General features: G+C 48.3%; 1 protein-coding gene across 1 annotated transcript in view; it reads right to left on the bottom strand.

Annotated features, from left to right (window-relative positions):
• Positions 1-22,643, bottom strand: part of LOC124116660 (serine-rich adhesin for platelets-like) — a 54,060-nt gene that overhangs the window by 5,447 nt on the left and 25,970 nt on the right. Inside the window, exons 12-15 of the mRNA XM_046478092.2 lie at positions 22,170-22,489; positions 14,466-14,553; positions 560-687; positions 204-339 (exon numbers count right to left, since the gene is read on the bottom strand). Of these exons, the coding sequence (XP_046334048.2) occupies positions 204-339; positions 560-687; positions 14,466-14,553; positions 22,170-22,489 (672 nt within the window). The remainder of the gene's footprint in view (positions 1-203; positions 340-559; positions 688-14,465; positions 14,554-22,169; positions 22,490-22,643) is intronic.

The following is a 22,643-nucleotide window of genomic DNA, read 5'->3' as shown; positions in this document are numbered from 1 at the left end:
CCCAGAAAACAGCTTCTTGTACACAATGTTGAAACGTACCTTTCGTCATTTCATCGCTGACTCCGATACATGTGAGTGTAAACCCAGAAAACAGCTTCTTGTACACAATGTTGAAACGTACCTTTCGTCATTTCATCGCTGACTCCGATACATGTGAGTGTAAACCCAGAAAACAGCTTCTTGTACACAATGTTGAAACGTACCTTTCGTCATTTCATCGCTGACTCCGATACATGTGAGTGTAAACCCAGAAAACAGCTTCTTGTCCGACGTCCGTGACCTCCGTGGGCCATGGTGGTCCTCCACTATCACTGTGTCTCCAACAATCTCGTATTTGTCCTTCAACCAAGCAGACTTGTGTTAGCGTCATTAAAATGGAACTTTTTTCATCAGTTGAAGACTCAACTTAAAACATAAACAAGGATTTTAACACAGCAGGGTATGGTGCTGAGAAACCAAGAATCCTATTCAGGGCAAATCTGTGATTCAAACCCACAGCCATATTTGGCATACCTCAGGGACACAGGTCTGGGCCCCCTCTATCTACTTTGCGCCGTACCTCTGGAAGTGGCTTGTTGGCGAGGAGTGAGTCTCGCACCCAGTCGAAGGACACCACCCAGCACTTGCCCACAATCCCTTGGAAGTATTTGAGAGTCCGGTCACAGACAGGGTGACTCTCACCTGCAGCTGCAACAAGTAGTGATCAGTGTGAGGAAGGAGGAGGTCTACATGTTCCACACATCAGACACCGTTACCACCTGTACCCCGAGTCAGTCCTCCCCTGTTACAGCCTCCAGTCACACTTCCCAAGTCATGACACAATCAGTCCTCCCAAGTCATGACACAATCAGTCCTCCCAAGTCATGACACAATCAGTCCTCCCAAGTCATGACACAATCAGTCCTCCCAAGTCATGACACAATCAGTCCTCCCAAGTCATGACACAACCAGTCCTCCCAAGTCATGACACAATCAGTCCTCCCAGGTCATAACACCATCAGTCCTCCTAAGTAATGACACAATCAGTCCTCCCAAGTCATGACAGTCTGTCTTCTCAAGTCATGACAGTCTGTCCTCCCACATCATGACAGTCTGTCCTCCCAAGTCATGACAGTCTGTCCTCCCACGTCATGACAGTCTGTCCTTCCAAGTCATGACAGTCTGTCCTCCCAAGTCATGACAGTCTGTCCTCCCAAGTCATGACAGTCTGTCCTCCCACGTCATGACAGTCTGTCCTTCCAAGTCATGACAGTCTGTCCTCCCAAGTCATGACAGTCTGTCCTCCCAAGTCATGACACAATCTGTCCTCCCAGGTCATAACACCATCAGTCCTCCTAAGTAATGACACAATCAGTCCTCCCAAGTCATGACAGTCTGTCTTCTCAAGTCATGACAGTCTGTCCTCCCACGTCATGACAGTCTGTCCTCCCACGTCATGACAGTCTGTCCTCCCACGTCATGACAGTCTGTCCTTCCAAGTCATGACAGTCTGTCCTCCCAAGTCATGACAGTCTGTCCTCCCAAGTCATGACAGTCTGTCCTTCAATGTCATGACAGTCTGTCCTTCCAAGTCATGACAGTCTGTCCTCCCAAGTCATGACAGTCTGTCCTCCCAAGTCATGACAGTCTGTCCTCCCAAGTCATGACAGTCTGTCCTTCAACGTCATGACAGTCTGTCCTCCCAGGTCATAACACAATCTGTCCTCCCAAGTCATGACAGTCTGTCCTTCCAAGTCATGACAGTCTGTCCTTCCAAGTCATGACAGTCTGTCCTCCCACATCATGACAGTCTGTCCTCCCAAGTCATGACAGTCTGTCCTCCCAGGTCATAACACAATCTGTCCTCCCAAGTCATGACAGTCTGTCCTCCCAAGTCATGACAGTCTGTCCTTCCAAGTCATGACAGTCTGTCCTCCCAAGTCATGACAGTCTGTTCTCCCAAGTCATGACAGTCTGTCCTCCCAAGTCATGACAGTCTGTCCTCCCAGGTCATGACAGTCTGTCCTCTCAAGTCATGACAGTCTGTCCTCCCAAGTCATGACAGTCTGTCCTCCCAAGTCATAACACAATCTGTCCTCCCAAGTCATGACAGTCTGTCCTCTCAAGTCATGACAGTCTGTCCTCCCAAGTCATGACAGTCTGTCCTCCCAAGTCATGACACAATCTGTCCTCCCAGGTCATAACACCATCAGTCCTCCTAAGTAATGACACAATCAGTCCTCCCAAGTCATGACAGTCTGTCTTCTCAAGTCATGACAGTCTGTCCTCCCACGTCATGACAGTCTGTCCTCCCACGTCATGACAGTCTGTCCTCCCACGTCATGACAGTCTGTCCTTCCAAGTCATGACAGTCTGTCCTCCCAAGTCATGACAGTCTGTCCTCCCAAGTCATGACAGTCTGTCCTTCAATGTCATGACAGTCTGTCCTTCCAAGTCATGACAGTCTGTCCTCCCAAGTCATGACAGTCTGTCCTCCCAAGTCATGACAGTCTGTCCTCCCAAGTCATGACAGTCTGTCCTTCAACGTCATGACAGTCTGTCCTCCCAGGTCATAACACAATCTGTCCTCCCAAGTCATGACAGTCTGTCCTTCCAAGTCATGACAGTCTGTCCTTCCAAGTCATGACAGTCTGTCCTCCCACATCATGACAGTCTGTCCTCCCAAGTCATGACAGTCTGTCCTCCCAGGTCATAACACAATCTGTCCTCCCAAGTCATGACAGTCTGTCCTCCCAAGTCATGACAGTCTGTCCTTCCAAGTCATGACAGTCTGTCCTCCCAAGTCATGACAGTCTGTTCTCCCAAGTCATGACAGTCTGTCCTCCCAAGTCATGACAGTCTGTCCTCCCAGGTCATGACAGTCTGTCCTCTCAAGTCATGACAGTCTGTCCTCCCAAGTCATGACAGTCTGTCCTCCCAAGTCATAACACAATCTGTCCTCCCAAGTCATGACAGTCTGTCCTCTCAAGTCATGACAGTCTGTCCTCCCAAGTCATGACAGTCTGTCCTCCCAAGTCATGACAGTCTGTCCTCCCAAGTCATGACAGTCTGTCCTTCCAGGTCATGACAGTCTGTCCTCCCAAGTCATGACAGTCTGTCCTCCTAAGTCATGACAGTCTGTCCTCCCAAGTCATGACAGTCTGTTCTCCCAAGTCATGACAGTCTGTCCTCTCAAGTCATGACAGTCTGTCCTCCCAAGTCATGACAGTCTGTCCTCCCAAGTCATGACAGTCTGTCCTCCCAAGTCATGACAGTCTGTCCTTCCAAGTCATGACAGTCTGTCCTCCCACGTCATGACAGTCTGTCCTCCCAAGTCATGACAGTCTGTCCTCCTAAGTCATGACAGTCTGTCCTCCCACGTCATGACAGTCTGTCCTCCCAGGTCATAACACAATCTGTCCTCCCAAGTCATGACAGTCTGTCCTCCCAAGTCATGACAGTCTGTCCTTCCAAGTCATGACAGTCTGTCCTCCCACGTCATGACAGTCTGTTCTCCCAAGTCATGACAGTCTGTCCTCCCAAGTCATGACAGTCTGTCCTCCCAAGTCATGACAGTCTGTCCTTCCAAGTCATGACAGTCTGTCCTCCCACGTCATGACAGTCTGTCCTCCCAAGTCATGACAGTCTGTCCTCCCAAGTCATGACAGTCTGTCCTTCCAAGTCATGACAGTCTGTCCTCCCAAGTCATGACAGTCTGTCCTCCCAAGTCATGACAGTCTGTCCTCCCAAGTCATAACACAATCTGTCCTCCCAGGTCATGACAGTCTGTCCTCCCAAGTCATGACAGTCTGTCCTCCCAAGTCATGACAGTCTGTCCTCCCATGTCATGACAGTCTGTCCTCCCAAGTCATGACAGTCTGTCCTCCTAAGTCATGACAGTCTGTCCTCCCACGTCATGACAGTCTGTCCTCCCAGGTCATAACACAATCTGTCCTCCCAAGTCATGACAGTCTGTCCTCCCAAGTCATGACAGTCTGTCCTCCCAAGTCATGACAGTCTGTCCTCCCAAGTCATGACAGTCTGTCCTCCCAAGTCATGACAGTCTGTCCTCCCAGGTCATAACACAATCTGTCCTCCCACATCATGACAGTCTGTCCTCCCTAGTCATGACAGTCTGTCCTCCCAAGTCATGACAGTCTGTCCTTCCACGTCATGACAGTCTGTCCTCCCAAGTCATGACAATCTGTCCTCCCAAGTCATGACAGTCTGTCCTCCCAAGTCATGACAGTCTGTCCTTCCAAGTCATGACAGTCTGTCCTCCCACGTCATGACAGTCTGTCCTCCCATGTCATGACAGTCTGTCCTCCCAGGTCATGACAGTCTGTCCTCCCACATCATGACAGTCTGTCCTCCCAAGTCATGACAGTCTGTCCTCCCAAGTCATAACACAATCTGTCCTCCCAAGTCATGACAGTCTGTCCTCTCAAGTCATGACAGTCTGTCCTCCCAAGTCATGACAGTCTGTCCTCCCAAGTCATGACAGTCTGTCCTCCCAAGTCATGACAGTCTGTCCTCCCAAGTCATGACAGTCTGTCCTCCCAAGTCATGACAGTCTGTCCTCCCAAGTCATGACAGTCTGTCCTCCCAAGTCATGACAGTCTGTCCTCCTACGTCATGACAGTCTGTCCTCCCACGTCATGACAGTCTGTCCTCCCAGGTCATAACACAATCTGTCCTCCCAAGTCATGACAGTCTGTCCTCCCAGGTCATAACACAATCTGTCCTCCCACATCATGACAGTCTGTTCTCCCAAGTCATGACAGTCTGTCCTCCCAAGTCATGACAGTCTGTCCTCCCAAGTCATGACAGTCTGTCCTTCCACGTCATGACAGTCTGTTCTCCCAAGTCATGACAGTCTGTCCTCCCATGTCATGACAGTCTGTCCTCCCAAGTCATGACAGTCTGTCCTTCCACATCATGACAGTCTGTCCTCCCAAGTCATGACAATCTGTCCTCCCAAGTCATGACAGTCTGTCCTCCCAAGTCATGACAGTCTGTCCTTCCAAGTCATGACAGTCTGTCCTCCCACGTCATGACAGTCTGTCCTCCCATTTCATGACAGTCTGTCCTCCCAGGTCATGACAGTCTGTCCTCCCACATCATGACAGTCTGTCCTCCCAAGTCATGACAGTCTGTCCTCCCAAGTCATAACACAATCTGTCCTCCCAAGTCATGACAGTCTGTCCTCTCAAGTCATGACAGTCTGTCCTCCCAAGTCATGACAGTCTGTCCTCCCAAGTCATGACAGTCTGTCCTCCCACGTCATGACAGTCTGTCCTTCCAAGTCATGACAGTCTGTCCTCCCAAGTCATGACAGTCTGTCCTCCCAAGTCATGACACAATCTGTCCTCCCAGGTCATAACACCATCAGTCCTCCTAAGTAATGACACAATCAGTCCTCCCAAGTCATGACAGTCTGTCTTCTCAAGTCATGACAGTCTGTCCTCCCACGTCATGACAGTCTGTCCTCCCACGTCATGACAGTCTGTCCTCCCAAGTCATGACAGTCTGTCCTCCCACGTCATGACAGTCTGTCCTTCCAAGTCATGACAGTCTGTCCTCCCAAGTCATGACAGTCTGTCCTCCCAAGTCATGACAGTCTGTCCTTCCAAGTCATGACAGTCTGTCCTCCCAAGTCATGACAGTCTGTCCTCCCAAGTCATGACAGTCTGTCCTCCCAAGTCATGACAGTCTGTCCTTCAACGTCATGACAGTCTGTCCTCCCAGGTCATAACACAATCTGTCCTCCCAAGTCATGACAGTCTGTCCTTCCAAGTCATGACAGTCTGTCCTTCCAAGTCATGACAGTCTGTCCTCCCACATCATGACAGTCTGTCCTCCCAAGTCATGACAGTCTGTCCTCCCAGGTCATAACACAATCTGTCCTCCCAAGTCATGACAGTCTGTCCTCCCAAGTCATGACAGTCTGTCCTTCCAAGTCATGACAGTCTGTCCTCCCAAGTCATGACAGTCTGTTCTCCCAAGTCATGACAGTCTGTCCTCCCAAGTCATGACAGTCTGTCCTCCCAGGTCATGACAGTCTGTCCTCTCAAGTCATGACAGTCTGTCCTCCCAAGTCATAACACAATCTGTCCTCCCAAGTCATGACAGTCTGTCCTCTCAAGTCATGACAGTCTGTCCTCCCAAGTCATGACAGTCTGTCCTCCCAAGTCATGACAGTCTGTCCTCCCAAGTCATGACAGTCTGTCCTCCCACGTCATGACAGTCTGTCCTCCCAGGTCATAACACAATCTGTCCTCCCAAGTCATGACAGTCTGTCCTCCCAAGTCATGACAGTCTGTCCTCCCAAGTCATGACAGTCTGTCCTCCCAAGTCATGACAGTCTGTCCTCCCAAGTCATGACAGTCTGTCCTCCCAGGTCATAACACAATCTGTCCTCCCACATCATGACAGTCTGTCCTCCCTAGTCATGACAGTCTGTCCTCCCAAGTCATGACAGTCTGTCCTTCCACGTCATGACAGTCTGTCCTCCCAAGTCATGACAATCTGTCCTCCCAAGTCATGACAGTCTGTCCTCCCAAGTCATGACAGTCTGTCCTTCCAAGTCATGACAGTCTGTCCTCCCACGTCATGACAGTCTGTCCTTCCATGTCATGACAGTCTGTCCTCCCAGGTCATGACAGTCTGTCCTCCCACATCATGACAGTCTGTCCTCCCAAGTCATGACAGTCTGTCCTTCCAAGTCATGACAGTCTGTCCTCCCACGTCATGACAGTCTGTCCTCCCAGGTCATGACAGTCTGTCCTCTCAAGTCATGACAGTCTGTCCTCCCAAGTCATGACAGTCTGTCCTCCCAAGTCATAACACAATCTGTCCTCCCAAGTCATGACAGTCTGTCCTCTCAAGTCATGACAGTCTGTCCTCCAAAGTCATGACAGTCTGTCCTCCCAAGTCATGACAGTCTGTCCTCCCAAGTCATGACAGTCTGTCCTCCCACGTCATGACAGTCTGTCCTCCCAGGTCATAACACAATCTGTCCTCCCAAGTCATGACAGTCTGTCCTCCCAAGTCATGACAGTCTGTCCTCCCAAGTCATGACAGTCTGTCCTCCCAAGTCATGACAGTCTGTCCTCCCAAGTCATGACAGTCTGTCCTCCCAGGTCATAACACAATCTGTCCTCCCACATCATGACAGTCTGTCCTCCCTAGTCATGACAGTCTGTCCTCCCAAGTCATGACAGTCTGTCCTTCCACGTCATGACAGTCTGTCCTCCCAAGTCATGACAATCTGTCCTCCCAAGTCATGACAGTCTGTCCTCCCAAGTCATGACAGTCTGTCCTTCCAAGTCATGACAGTCTGTCCTCCCACGTCATGACAGTCTGTCCTCCCATGTCATGACAGTCTGTCCTCCCAGGTCATGACAGTCTGTCCTCCCACATCATGACAGTCTGTCCTCCCAAGTCATGACAGTCTGTCCTCCCAAGTCATAACACAATCTGTCCTCCCAAGTCATGACAGTCTGTCCTCTCAAGTCATGACAGTCTGTCCTCCCAAGTCATGACAGTCTGTCCTCCCAAGTCATGACAGTCTGTCCTCCCAAGTCATGACAGTCTGTCCTCCCAAGTCATGACAGTCTGTCCTCCCAAGTCATGACAGTCTGTCCTCCCAAGTCATGACAGTCTGTCCTCCTACGTCATGACAGTCTGTCCTCCCACGTCATGACAGTCTGTCCTCCCAGGTCATAACACAATCTGTCCTCCCAAGTCATGACAGTCTGTCCTCCCAGGTCATAACACAATCTGTCCTCCCACATCATGACAGTCTGTTCTCCCAAGTCATGACAGTCTGTCCTCCCAAGTCATGACAGTCTGTCCTCCCAAGTCATGACAGTCTGTCCTTCCACGTCATGACAGTCTGTTCTCCCAAGTCATGACAGTCTGTCCTCCCATGTCATGACAGTCTGTCCTCCCAAGTCATGACAGTCTGTCCTTCCACATCATGACAGTCTGTCCTCCCAAGTCATGACAATCTGTCCTCCCAAGTCATGACAGTCTGTCCTCCCAAGTCATGACAGTCTGTCCTTCCAAGTCATGACAGTCTGTCCTCCCACGTCATGACAGTCTGTCCTCCCATTTCATGACAGTCTGTCCTCCCAGGTCATGACAGTCTGTCCTCCCACATCATGACAGTCTGTCCTCCCAAGTCATGACAGTCTGTCCTCCCAAGTCATAACACAATCTGTCCTCCCAAGTCATGACAGTCTGTCCTCTCAAGTCATGACAGTCTGTCCTCCCAAGTCATGACAGTCTGTCCTCCCAAGTCATGACAGTCTGTCCTCCCACGTCATGACAGTCTGTCCTTCCAAGTCATGACAGTCTGTCCTCCCAAGTCATGACAGTCTGTCCTCCCAAGTCATGACACAATCTGTCCTCCCAGGTCATAACACCATCAGTCCTCCTAAGTAATGACACAATCAGTCCTCCCAAGTCATGACAGTCTGTCTTCTCAAGTCATGACAGTCTGTCCTCCCACGTCATGACAGTCTGTCCTCCCACGTCATGACAGTCTGTCCTCCCAAGTCATGACAGTCTGTCCTCCCAAGTCATGACAGTCTGTCCTTCCAAGTCATGACAGTCTGTCCTCCCAAGTCATGACAGTCTGTCCTCCCAAGTCATGACAGTCTGTCCTTCCAAGTCATGACAGTCTGTCCTCCCAAGTCATGACAGTCTGTCCTCCCAAGTCATGACAGTCTGTCCTCCCAAGTCATGACAGTCTGTCCTTCAACGTCATGACAGTCTGTCCTCCCAGGTCATAACACAATCTGTCCTCCCAAGTCATGACAGTCTGTCCTTCCAAGTCATGACAGTCTGTCCTTCCAAGTCATGACAGTCTGTCCTCCCACATCATGACAGTCTGTCCTCCCAAGTCATGACAGTCTGTCCTCCCAGGTCATAACACAATCTGTCCTCCCAAGTCATGACAGTCTGTCCTCCCAAGTCATGACAGTCTGTCCTTCCAAGTCATGACAGTCTGTCCTCCCAAGTCATGACAGTCTGTTCTCCCAAGTCATGACAGTCTGTCCTCCCAAGTCATGACAGTCTGTCCTCCCAGGTCATGACAGTCTGTCCTCTCAAGTCATGACAGTCTGTCCTCCCATGTCATGACAGTCTGTCCTCCCAAGTCATAACACAATCTGTCCTCCCAAGTCATGACAGTCTGTCCTCTCAAGTCATGACAGTCTGTCCTCCCAAGTCATGACAGTCTGTCCTCCCAAGTCATGACAGTCTGTCCTCCCAAGTCATGACAGTCTGTCCTTCCAGGTCATGACAGTCTGTCCTCCCAAGTCATGACAGTCTGTCCTCCTAAGTCATGACAGTCTGTCCTCCCAAGTCATGACAGTCTGTTCTCCCAAGTCATGACAGTCTGTCCTCTCAAGTCATGACAGTCTGTCCTCCCAAGTCATGACAGTCTGTCCTCCCAAGTCATGACAGTCTGTCCTCCCAAGTCATGACAGTCTGTCCTTCCAAGTCATGACAGTCTGTCCTCCCACGTCATGACAGTCTGTCCTCCCAAGTCATGACAGTCTGTCCTCCTAAGTCATGACAGTCTGTCCTCCCACGTCATGACAGTCTGTCCTCCCAGGTCATAACACAATCTGTCCTCCCAAGTCATGACAGTCTGTCCTCCCAAGTCATGACAGTCTGTCCTTCCAAGTCATGACAGTCTGTCCTCCCACGTCATGACAGTCTGTTCTCCCAAGTCATGACAGTCTGTCCTCCCAAGTCATGACAGTCTGTCCTCCCAAGTCATGACAGTCTGTCCTTCCAAGTCATGACAGTCTGTCCTCCCACGTCATGACAGTCTGTCCTCCCAAGTCATGACAGTCTGTCCTCCCAAGTCATGACAGTCTGTCCTTCCAAGTCATGACAGTCTGTCCTCCCACGTCATGACAGTCTGTCCTCCCAAGTCATGACAGTCTGTCCTCCCAAGTCATAACACAATCTGTCCTCCCAGGTCATGACAGTCTGTCCTCCCAAGTCATGACAGTCTGTCCTCCCAAGTCATGACAGTCTGTCCTCCCATGTCATGACAGTCTGTCCTCCCAAGTCATGACAGTCTGTCCTCCTAAGTCATGACAGTCTGTCCTCCCACGTCATGACAGTCTGTCCTCCCAGGTCATAACACAATCTGTCCTCCCAAGTCATGACAGTCTGTCCTCCCAAGTCATGACAGTCTGTCCTCCCAAGTCATGACAGTCTGTCCTCCCAAGTCATGACAGTCTGTCCTCCCAAGTCATGACAGTCTGTCCTCCCAGGTCATAACACAATCTGTCCTCCCACATCATGACAGTCTGTCCTCCCTAGTCATGACAGTCTGTCCTCCCAAGTCATGACAGTCTGTCCTTCCACGTCATGACAGTCTGTCCTTCCACGTCATGACAGTCTGTCCTCCCAAGTCATGACAATCTGTCCTCCCAAGTCATGACAGTCTGTCCTCCCAAGTCATGACAGTCTGTCCTTCCAAGTCATGACAGTCTGTCCTCCCACGTCATGACAGTCTGTCCTCCCATGTCATGACAGTCTGTCCTCCCAGGTCATGACAGTCTGTCCTCCCACATCATGACAGTCTGTCCTCCCAAGTCATGACAGTCTGTCCTCCCAAGTCATAACACAATCTGTCCTCCCAAGTCATGACAGTCTGTCCTCTCAAGTCATGACAGTCTGTCCTCCCAAGTCATGACAGTCTGTCCTCCCAAGTCATGACAGTCTGTCCTCCCAAGTCATGACAGTCTGTCCTCCCAAGACATGACAGTCTGTCCTCCCAAGTCATGACAGTCTGTCCTCCCAAGTCATGACAGTCTGTCCTCCCAAGTCATGACAGTCTGTCCTCCCAAGTCATGACAGTCTGTCCTCCCAAGTCATGACAGTCTGTCCTCCTACGTCATGACAGTCTGTCCTCCCACGTCATGACAGTCTGTCCTCCCAAGTCATGACAGTCTGTCCTCCCAAGTCATGACAGTCTGTCCTTCCACGTCATGACAGTCTGTCCTCCCAAGTCATGACAGTCTGTCCTCCCATGTCATGACAGTCTGTCCTCCCAAGTCATGACAGTCTGTCCTTCCACATCATGACAGTCTGTCCTCCCAAGTCATGACAATCTGTCCTCCCAAGTCATGACAGTCTGTCCTCCCAAGTCATGACAGTCTGTCCTTCCAAGTCATGACAGTCTGTCCTCCCACGTCATGACAGTCTGTCCTCCCATTTCATGACAGTCTGTCCTCCCAGGTCATGACAGTCTGTCCTCCCACATCATGACAGTCTGTCCTCCCAAGTCATGACAGTCTGTCCTCCCAAGTCATAACACAATCTGTCCTCCCAAGTCATGACAGTCTGTCCTCTCAAGTCATGACAGTCTGTCCTCCCAAGTCATGACAGTCTGTCCTCCCAAGTCATGACAGTCTGTCCTCTCAAGTCATGACAGTCTGTCCTCCCAAGTCATGACAGTCTGTCCTCCCAAGTCATGACAGTCTGTCCTCCCAAGTCATGACAGTCTGTCCTTCCAGGTCATGACAGTCTGTCCTCCCAAGTCATGACAGTCTGTCCTCCCAAGTCATAACACAATCTGTCCTCCCAAGTCATGACAGTCTGTCCTCTCAAGTCATGACAGTCTGTCCTCCCAAGTCATGACAGTCTGTCCTCCCAAGTCATGACAGTCTGTCCTCCCAAGTCATGACAGTCTGTCCTTCCAGGTCATGACAGTCTGTCCTCCCAAGTCATGACAGTCTGTCCTCCTAAGTCATGACAGTCTGTCCTCCCAAGTCATGACAGTCTGTTCTCCCAAGTCATGACAGTCTGTCCTCCCAAGTCATGACAGTCTGTCCTCCCAAGTCATGACAGTCTGTCCTCCCAAGTCATGACAGTCTGTCCTCCCAAGTCATGACAGTCTGTCCTTCCAAGTCATGACAGTCTGTCCTCCCACGTCATGACAGTCTGTCCTCCCAAGTCATGACAGTCTGTCCTCCTAAGTCATGACAGTCTGTCCTCCCACGTCATGACAGTCTGTCCTCCCAGGTCATAACACAATCTGTCCTCCCAAGTCATGACAGTCTGTCCTCCCAAGTCATGACAGTCTGTCCTTCCAAGTCATGACAGTCTGTCCTCCCACGTCATGACAGTCTGTTCTCCCAAGTCATGACAGTCTGTCCTCCCAAGTCATGACAGTCTGTCCTCCCAAGTCATGACAGTCTGTCCTTCCAAGTCATGACAGTCTGTCCTCCCACGTCATGACAGTCTGTCCTCCCAAGTCATGACAGTCTGTCCTCCCAAGTCATGACAGTCTGTCCTTCCAAGTCATGACAGTCTGTCCTCCCACGTCATGACAGTCTGTCCTCCCAAGTCATGACAGTCTGTCCTCCCAAGTCATAACACAATCTGTCCTCCCAGGTCATGACAGTCTGTCCTTCCACGTCATGACAGTTTGTCCTCCCAAGTCATGACAGTCTGTCCTCCCATGTCATGACAGTCTGTCCTCCCAAGTCATGACAGTCTGTCCTCCTAAGTCATGACAGTCTGTCCTCCCACGTCATGACAGTCTGTCCTCCCAGGTCATAACACAATCTGTCCTCCCAAGTCATGACAGTCTGTCCTCCCAAGTCATGACAGTCTGTCCTCCCAAGTCATGACAGTCTGTCCTCCCAAGTCATGACAGTCTGTCCTCCCAAGTCATGACAGTCTGTCCTCCCAGGTCATAACACAATCTGTCCTCCCACATCATGACAGTCTGTCCTCCCTAGTCATGACAGTCTGTCCTCCCAAGTCATGACAGTCTGTCCTTCCACGTCATGACAGTCTGTCCTTCCACGTCATGACAGTCTGTCCTCCCAAGTCATGACAATCTGTCCTCCCAAGTCATGACAGTCTGTCCTCCCAAGTCATGACAGTCTGTCCTTCCAAGTCATGACAGTCTGTCCTCCCACGTCATGACAGTCTGTCCTCCCATGTCATGACAGTCTGTCCTCCCAGGTCATGACAGTCTGTCCTCCCACATCATGACAGTCTGTCCTCCCAAGTCATGACAGTCTGTCCTCCCAAGTCATAACACAATCTGTCCTCCCAAGTCATGACAGTCTGTCCTCTCAAGTCATGACAGTCTGTCCTCCCAAGTCATGACAGTCTGTCCTCCCAAGTCATGACAGTCTGTCCTCCCAAGTCATGACAGTCTGTCCTCCCAAGACATGACAGTCTGTCCTCCCAAGTCATGACAGTCTGTCCTCCCAAGTCATGACAGTCTGTCCTCCCAAGTCATGACAGTCTGTCCTCCCAAGTCATGACAGTCTGTCCTCCCAAGTCATGACAGTCTGTCCTCCTACGTCATGACAGTCTGTCCTCCCACGTCATGACAGTCTGTCCTCCCAAGTCATGACAGTCTGTCCTCCCAAGTCATGACAGTCTGTCCTTCCACGTCATGACAGTCTGTCCTCCCAAGTCATGACAGTCTGTCCTCCCATGTCATGACAGTCTGTCCTCCCAAGTCATGACAGTCTGTCCTTCCACATCATGACAGTCTGTCCTCCCAAGTCATGACAATCTGTCCTCCCAAGTCATGACAGTCTGTCCTCCCAAGTCATGACAGTCTGTCCTTCCAAGTCATGACAGTCTGTCCTCCCACGTCATGACAGTCTGTCCTCCCATTTCATGACAGTCTGTCCTCCCAGGTCATGACAGTCTGTCCTCCCACATCATGACAGTCTGTCCTCCCAAGTCATGACAGTCTGTCCTCCCAAGTCATAACACAATCTGTCCTCCCAAGTCATGACAGTCTGTCCTCTCAAGTCATGACAGTCTGTCCTCCCAAGTCATGACAGTCTGTCCTCCCAAGTCATGACAGTCTGTCCTCTCAAGTCATGACAGTCTGTCCTCCCAAGTCATGACAGTCTGTCCTCCCAAGTCATGACAGTCTGTCCTCCCAAGTCATGACAGTCTGTCCTTCCAGGTCATGACAGTCTGTCCTCCCACGTCATGACAGTCTGTCCTCCCAAGTCATGACAGTCTGTCCTCTCAAGTCATGACAGTCTGTCCTCCCACGTCATGACAGTCTGTCCTCCCACGTCATGACAGTGTGTCCTCCCACGTCATGACAGTCTGTCCTCTCAAGTCATGACAGTCTGTCCTCCCACGTCATGACAGTCTGTCCTCCCACGTCATGACAGTCTGTCCTCCCACGTCATGACAGTCTGTCCTCTCAAGTCATGACAGTCTGTCCTCCCACGTCATGACAGTCTGTCCTCCCACCATTACTGGGATCATACACAAACTGTCCACAAATAAAAAAACAAACTTCAAACATGTTATTCACCATCCTTGCACATTAAATTTGCAAGTTTCTGAAACATCCGTGGTAGGATGCTCCAAGTAAAGATACAGCTTTTTAGCTGACAAAGCTACAGAGAGCCCAAAATATGCATGAACCACAAAAGAGTGTGGCGTAAGTCTCCATGACAAACCTTTCTTGACAACAAGGTGGGTGACGGTCTTGTTGAACTTGGGGAAGAAGACACTGCCGGTGACCTTACTGAACTCCTGGACAGACGTCTGAAAACATCAGTCACAGCTCATCAGTTCACCAGTCATAGCTCATCAGTTCACCAGTCACAGCTCATCAGTTCACCAGTCACAGCTCATCAGTTCACCAGTCACAGCTCATCAGTTCACCAGTCACAACTCATCAGTTCACCAGTCACAGCTCATCAGTTCACCAGTCACAGCTCATCAGTTCACCAGTCACAGCTCATCAGTTCACCAGTCACAACTCATCAGTTCACCAGTCACAGCTCATCAGTTCACCAGTCACAACTCTCTGACCACAATGCAGTGTTCAGTTACTTTCTTCACATCACTAAATTCTTGCAGATCATTTAACCAGCGTTAGAAATTGGCACTAGTCCTGTAGTCCTTGCCAAACTGCCCAATAGTTAAGGGATATCCAGGATATCCATTCATACATTCATTATATCAAACAGGCCCCCAGTATGATATCCAGGATATCCATGCATACATTCATCATATCAAACAGGCCGCCAGTATGATATCCAGGATATCCATGCATACATTCAATATATCAAACAGGCTGCCAGTATGATATCCAGGATATCCATGCATACATTCATCATATCAAACAGGCCGCCAGTATGATATCCAGGATATCCATGCATACATTCAATATATCAAACAGGCCGCCAGTATGATATCCAGGATATCCATGCATACATTCATTATATCAAACAGGCCGCCAGTATGATATCCAGGATATCCATGCATACATTCATTATATCAAACAGGCCGCCAGTATTATATCCAAGATATCCATGCATACATTCATTATATCAAACAGGCCGCCAGTATTATATCCAAGATATCCATGCATACATTCATTATATCAAACAGGCCGCCAGTATGATATCCAGGATATCCAGGATATCCATGCATACATTCAATATATCAAACAGGCCGCCAGTATGATATCCAGGATATTCATGCATACATTCATTATATCAAACAGGCCGCCAGTATTATATCCAGGATATCCAGGATATCCAGGATATCCATGCATACATTCAATATTTCAAACAGGCCGCCAGTATTATATCCAGGATATCCATTCATACATTCAATATTTCAAACAGGCCGCCAGTATTATATCCAGGATATCCAGGATATCCATTCATACATTCAATATATCAAACAGGCTGCCAGTATGATATCCAGGATATACCCATGCATACATTCATTATATCAAACAGACCGCCAGTATGATATCCAGGATATCCATGCATACATTCATTATATCAAACAGACCGCCAGTATGATATCCAGGATATCCATTCATACATTCATTATATCAAACAGGCTGCCAGTATGATATCCAGGATATCCATGCATACATTCATTATATCAAACAGGCCGCCAGTATGATATCCAGGATATCCACATAGAAACAAGGAACTGTTGGCTTCTCACAGATTTCCTCTTTCAGAATGCTTTGCTTTGTCACTGTAATGTTAGAATAATCTGCAGAAACAGATTCCACTTGGAGTAAAAGGAAAATCCTATAAATGGATCATTAAAAATCAGTGATGACACCAGGTGTCCATGGAAAGGGTAAGCATGTCCTCACAGATAGAGCCTGCCACCTACACAGTTGTTTTATCAATTTATGTCTTCATGTGTCACAAGTCATGGTTTTGTGGGAACTGAAATATTGCTTAATATATTTGTGAATTCTAAGGAAGGAATTTATTTGAAATAGGTACAAAAACTAGACAGAGCTCGCTCAAGAACAGGTAGTTTTCTAATAGTAATACAAACGGTACAAAAACCCAAAACACATTTTAAATGAATTTGGATGTCAAGGCATCTACTCCTGTGTACCATCAGGTCTGTTTACCCCTAATTTGCCATACAAGTCAACCCTTGAAGATCCAGGTCAGAAGAAGTCTTCAGCAACCCATGCCTGTCATAAGAGGTGACTGACAGATAGGGTGGTCAGACTAGCTGACTTGGTTGATGCATGTCATCGTATCCCAATTGCATGGTATGATGCTCATGATATTAATCACTGGATTGTCTGGACCAGACTCGATTATTTACAGACCGCCGTCATATAGGTGGAATAATGCTGCCTGCGGTGTTAAGCAACAAACAACCAAACAAACAGACCATAGGACTCATTCACTAACAATCTGTCCATAGTCTCAGCTATTTATCACTATTTATTTTTCCCAGAATGCAAGCAGGTGAGGTCGAGTGAGTGAGTGAGTATGGTTTTTCGCATTTGTATACTTATCCTGCATTACTCCTTAATGCATTCACTGCTCACCTTGCAACAAAGAAAACAGGACAGCGTACCGCCGATGGTCCTGGGTGAAGAAATAAACTGTTCATAAGTACCACTTTTCGTACCCCATCGTCACTGTCCTGTGACCTCTCCTGACCATAGGTCACCTCTTCACATCACTGCCTGTCACCCAAGCTTAAGAAAAACATACTTTTGACTTTTGAGGTTTCTGAAACCCTCAGAATACAGAAACCTCAATAATTCACACCCTGAAGGTACAACACCAGTTGGTCAATAAACCGTGAAGCGAAAAAGTTGAGAAAATCGCGATTACGGTCAGGTTATTTCAATTTGAAAAACAATTGAACATAGGAATTAAAGAGTAGCTCCCTATACATCTTTAGTAATAAAGACAAATAGCTCATTAGCCAAATCTTTACTTTCTACAATATAGAGCCTTGTGGACAATTGATTGTCTAATATTCTTCCACTGGCGAAATCTGATCGACTGCACAGGAAATGGATTGGCTCTGTAGAGGGCGAATTCATTATTTGCGTCCGGGGCTGGTAACCTGCTGGGCTACAACCAACGGCCCAAAACTCTGTACACCTTCGACGTCCTGGACAGTCACATTGCGAAGATAATGACTGGCGAAAACTGTGTCTGACCTCCAAAAACATCCTTCCATGATTGTTTTAATAGCACAATTGCTGTGTAACGCCATGGTAGAGGCTAGTGCCTTGATCTCATGAGGATTATTCGCTCTCGGCGGATCCAAATTGGGGATCGAATAAGCCTGAAGGATGCGGTGGCTAAAATAGAGAAATGCTGTTTTCGTGGTGAGGTCATAAAATGACGATGCATAGAGGGGTTCACCTCTATTAGAAGGACAATGAGCTAACGTTGTAGCTTTTGCTGCCCGTGCCAAATAGCCCTTTGCACTTAACGCCTTTTTAAGATGAACCAACTGTGCAGACGGAATCTGTCTGGTGTTGGATGAGGCAATTTGCTGTGAGGGTGGATTAGTAGGTTGGACCACTGTGGGAGGGGTAGTGGATCATCTTCTGCTAGATTTCTGAGCTCGACGAAACACCCTCTCGCCGGCCACCAGGGCGTGACCAAAGTCTTGATCTTTTTACTACCCTGGGAAGTAATACTGGTGGCGGAAAAGCATACTCTTTTAGCCCTTCCCAAGGAATGCTGAATGCTTCCACCGCCCAAGCCTGCGGATCTGGTAACGGGGAGACATACGTCATGAGTAGGTAATTTTGGCAAGAAGCAAACAGGTCAATGTTTGGTTGCCCGTACTTCTGAAGCAGTAACTCGAACGCTTATGTGATAAGTGTCCACTCGGTACGTGCTACCCTGTCTGGACGCGATAAAGCATCGGCCAGAATGTTTCTACATCCGGGGATGTGCTGAACTATGAACTGTAGTTGGAAACGATCCACTAGATGGTAAAATCTATATGTCTGTTGAAGTAGCGAGCGGGAGTGCGTTGTTCCCTGATTGCACAGACACGACACCAAAGTGCTGTTGTCTGTGGATATTGCGAGTTGGGCTGACTGTAGTTGATTCTGCCATGAGATATGGCCAGAATTACGGCTTCCAACTCCAAATTGTTTCTGTGCCACTTTCGATGAGTGCCTGACCATAGCCCTGAGGCCTTCTGGTCTCGCAGGTGAGCACCCCCCCCCTGAAGGGAGGCATCTACGAATGGGTGTTGATTCGGGGATAACCAAGACTAAGAGTCTCCTCCTAAGACATTCGACTCTACCGTCCACCAAATGAGGTAAGGCCTTAGATGAGCTTGTAGCATGATGGCCTTGAGTGGATCCTGACTCCTGATGTAAGGGTTCAGGAATTATTGTATTGGGCGTAATTGTGATCGGCCTCTGTTGGTTAGATCCTGGGCTGAGGTGATTAACCCTAATAACACTTGCCATTGATGAAGTGTGCATGGTTGATAAAGAGCAGGTGACAGGAGGCGTAAAATTTTGTGCCATCTGTCCCTCGGGACCGATAGGAGGTCCTGGTCTGTTTGGAACAGGCCTTCTATGAACTGGAGTCGAAATGATGAAGCAGACTCGAACTTCGCCTCGTTGATTATCTATACCAAGTGATATATTAGCTCTCTGGAGAAATCCCAGTGGCATACTAATGTCTGCGTGTGTTGATGACACAGGGGACAGTTGTCTATGTACGACTTGAACCGAGTGTTCCTCAGGTGTAGAAACGCAGTTATAGGCTTCATTACTCGTGTAAATAGCCACGGGGCCACTGAAATGCCAAATGGGAGTACTGCCCACTGGCAGTGAACCCCACTGAACTAGAACCTGAGGAACCTGCAGTCGTTGGGATGGATCTGTATGTGCAGATATGCATCCTGCAGATCGAGACTGATCAAAGAATCGAACGCTTTTATGCTTGTTCTGAGTAGCCTCAACGTGGTGAGGCAGAAATAGGGTGGACGCTTCAGGTAACGTTCGTTGAAAACAGAGAGAATGTGTATCATACTCATCTTGTCTGAGCCCTTCTTGGGTACCAGGAAGATGTGAGAATAAAACACTGTTTTTAACGCTAGAGTGTGAATAATCTTTTCTCCAACAGAATGTCTATGTTGGCCTTTAATAGCAGATGTTGCTTTCTTGGATAATTCTTTGTCTAGTTGGTAACCGTGACGTAGAACGTTGAGAACGTAATCGTCCTTGAGGATGCTCCAGTTCTTCCAAAATCGATTCAGTCTCCCGCCTACAGGGGTATCGGCAATTTGGACGACTGGGGGCGGGAGATCAACATTTCAGTGTTTGCCCCTCCTATCCCCTCACTTACTGTGGTATTTACACGCCAGGATTGATAAGAACCTTGAGGTTTCCCACTGCCACTGCCCTGCGCCTGTCCTTCCTTGAGAGACTCGTGTCTAGGCCTGTATTTGCCTGATCGCTGGGATAAGCTCTGAGAAACATGCTCCAAAGCCTTGACAGCCTTCTCATCCCTAGCATAACTGGAAACTTTGGCAAGCGTGTCTGTAATCTGTTCATTGAACAGAGACAGGGAAGACTAAGGTTGACGTAACAACCTGCGCTTAAACTCCGAGTCCCAAGTAGATAGGGCTAAATAACCAAGTCTCCGTGTGACAGTTATTTCTGCCAACGTGGCTTTAAGGTGATTTCTCATATGGTCAATCTGACGCTGTTGAAACTCAACTTTAGTTTGGAGGTGATCTAGTTGGTATCCTGAACCTTAAGAGTAGTAGGCCTTGACGAGCCTGTCATTCTCTGTATATCCTCGTCTAAAATATGTGCCTGGTTTGCTGCCTCAAAGCCATGAATAGGAAATTCATCCTTCCTAAACCTGGGAGGCTTGAAAGCCTAGAAAAGTCCTCATCCAAAGATCTAATCATATCTGACATTATAGGGTCGACCGGAATCGACATGGGAGGTCCAAATAGTATCTTTTTTATCCACCTCGTTACCCGGGGAGGGTACTGAAATGAGGCGGTCAGCTACCCAATCAGGTACTTGTGCCAGGCCAAGGTAAGTATTCCATTCTGTCGAGGAATCTCCCTCTTCACCATTAGAATAGTCCGACGAAACCAGAACGATGTTGACGTGTGCGTCTAGATGGTGAACGACTTCTACTCCGATGTGTAGTGCTACCTCTGACCGAGGGCTTAGATGAACTGCCTGGTGAATAGAAGTCATGTGTTGATGTCCAAGTACGCGCAGGTGAACAGGTACTACTCAACGTTGAATGCGCTGTATTATGACGCACAATGGGAGTATTATATACGTTAGGCGCTGGAGTAGGTGGTAAGATCTGTGCTGTAGATGTAACTGACGCAGGTGTCTGATACATATGCGTAGGCCAGGGGTAGAAACTAACAGTTTCCGTCCACTGGTCCTTATAATGATAACATATAGCAAAACCCCTAAAAATGGCAAATTTCACCTAGTCCTTATGATACCTTTACTACTGGGCAGTTTGGCAAGGACTACAGGACAAGTGCCAATTTCTAACGCTGGCGTAGGCGTGGGAGCAGAATACAATTGTCCCATGGACTGCTGCCACATGGATTGCAAAAGATTTTTGCATCCAATTAGTGTTCTGTAATGGTATTGACACCTAAGCTTGCATCTGCTGCACTGGATAAGTTGGTACAGCGCTAAGCTGATCATGCGCTGCCTGTGTAGTATTGTACGCTGATAGCCCTGGGGCTGGCGTCATTGTAGGCAGTGGCTGCGCTCGGTGCAGGCATATGAGACGCGATGCTCAATGGTGTAGGCTTGTACACGGCTTGGGTTTGCGCTACCCCCGTCAAGGCATCTTGAGAAGCTGGCGCAATCTTCACAGATCTAGCAGATGTAGATTTCTCAGCCGACAGAAGATTAGGGTCAATTATAATACTCACAGGATCCTCTGGATTTGAGGTTTTCGGTGGTGCCTGCACTTCAGCAGTAACAGTAACGGTCAACGTATTACCCGTCAAAGATAATGGTTGCGTCGTAATGACCGAACCATGTCCCTCGCTAATCAGCGATTGTGACATCTTCCTAGTCTAATGACAGGATTGCTGCAAAATACGTTTGTGAGTGACCTGCCTATACCTCGTAAAGCTCGTTGAGGAGAGATTAACACCAAAAACACATTTAGAATTTGGCGCACAAATTTTGTGTGCACGTTAAACAACGTGGATGAAGGTCTTTAGCAGTTGGTAACAAATTTGGTAACAAGTTGAAAGTGTATTTAATGATTTGTATATACGCAACTCGATGAAACGCCAAAGCTAGTAGTATTTAAAAACACATAAATATGTTATACATACATAGCTGAGAATTGTAAACAAATCTACTACCCTGGCAGGCAAACAATTGTAACACAATTCAAAATAGACAGAGTTGTTATACGCCTAAATAAATCATATGCAACTTCACATGTTGAGAGTAATATGAAAAGAATACATCACCCGTCACAGATGAATTTTAGAATTGTAGACGAAAACTGAAGGTCTAAATAAATCCAAAACAAGAGCTCCACTGGTACACATTTGTGCTGTAGCACGACAGGCAGTGATGTGAAGAGGTGACCTAAGGTCACGAGAGGTCACATGACAGCGACGGCGGGGTACGAAAAGTGGGACTCATGAACAGTTTATTTCGTTACCCAGGACCATCGCCGGTACGCTGTCCCGTTTGCTTTGTCGCAAGGTAAGCAGTGAATGCATTAAGGAGTAATGCAGGATAAGTAAAAAATATATTATATTCTTAAAATACGTAATTTATTCATTTGGATTCATAGAATGTGTTTCTTATTCAAAATCTGTTGGAAACAGGTCCTCAGATCAAAATCTGATGATGAAGATAAATATCTCACCGCCTGTTCTCGGTTCAGTCCGCTTGTGATGAGGACAATCTTCTCCGATCTGGGCTTTCCCAGGTTGCCGGTCTGAAGTGGACTGAGAACTGTCCGACTTCTGGAAGACTTGGAACGGTCTGGAGATTTAAACTTCTCAATTATCTCAAAGGCTTTGATGATTTCAGCTGACTTCCGTGGCTTGGGGAGTCTGTCGAAGTCAGGCGGGGGAGAAGGCGACCTCGGACTGAGGAACAGGTCGTCATCACTGGATGAGTCGTCGCCATCTTTTGTCTTGTTGGATGCAGGGATCACATCAGGCGTCGACACCTTGCAGTAATCTGAAGTGAGATTTACAGTATAGATTTAAAGAGAAGGTTTGTTGAATAAAATGCTTGTTTGTTAGCTTGTTGGTTTAATGCCATCAGCAATATTCCAGCTACATGACAGCAGTCTGTACATAGGCAAGTCTGGACCAGACAATCCAGTGATTGA

This window comes from Haliotis rufescens, unplaced genomic scaffold (genome assembly GCF_023055435.1).
Source record: "Haliotis rufescens isolate VD_foot unplaced genomic scaffold, xgHalRufe1.0.p SCAF_43, whole genome shotgun sequence".
Taxonomy (NCBI): Eukaryota; Metazoa; Mollusca; class Gastropoda; order Lepetellida; family Haliotidae; genus Haliotis; species Haliotis rufescens.
The sequence above is the reverse complement of the archived record's forward strand: the minus strand, read 5'-3'. Positions and strand labels throughout refer to the sequence as shown.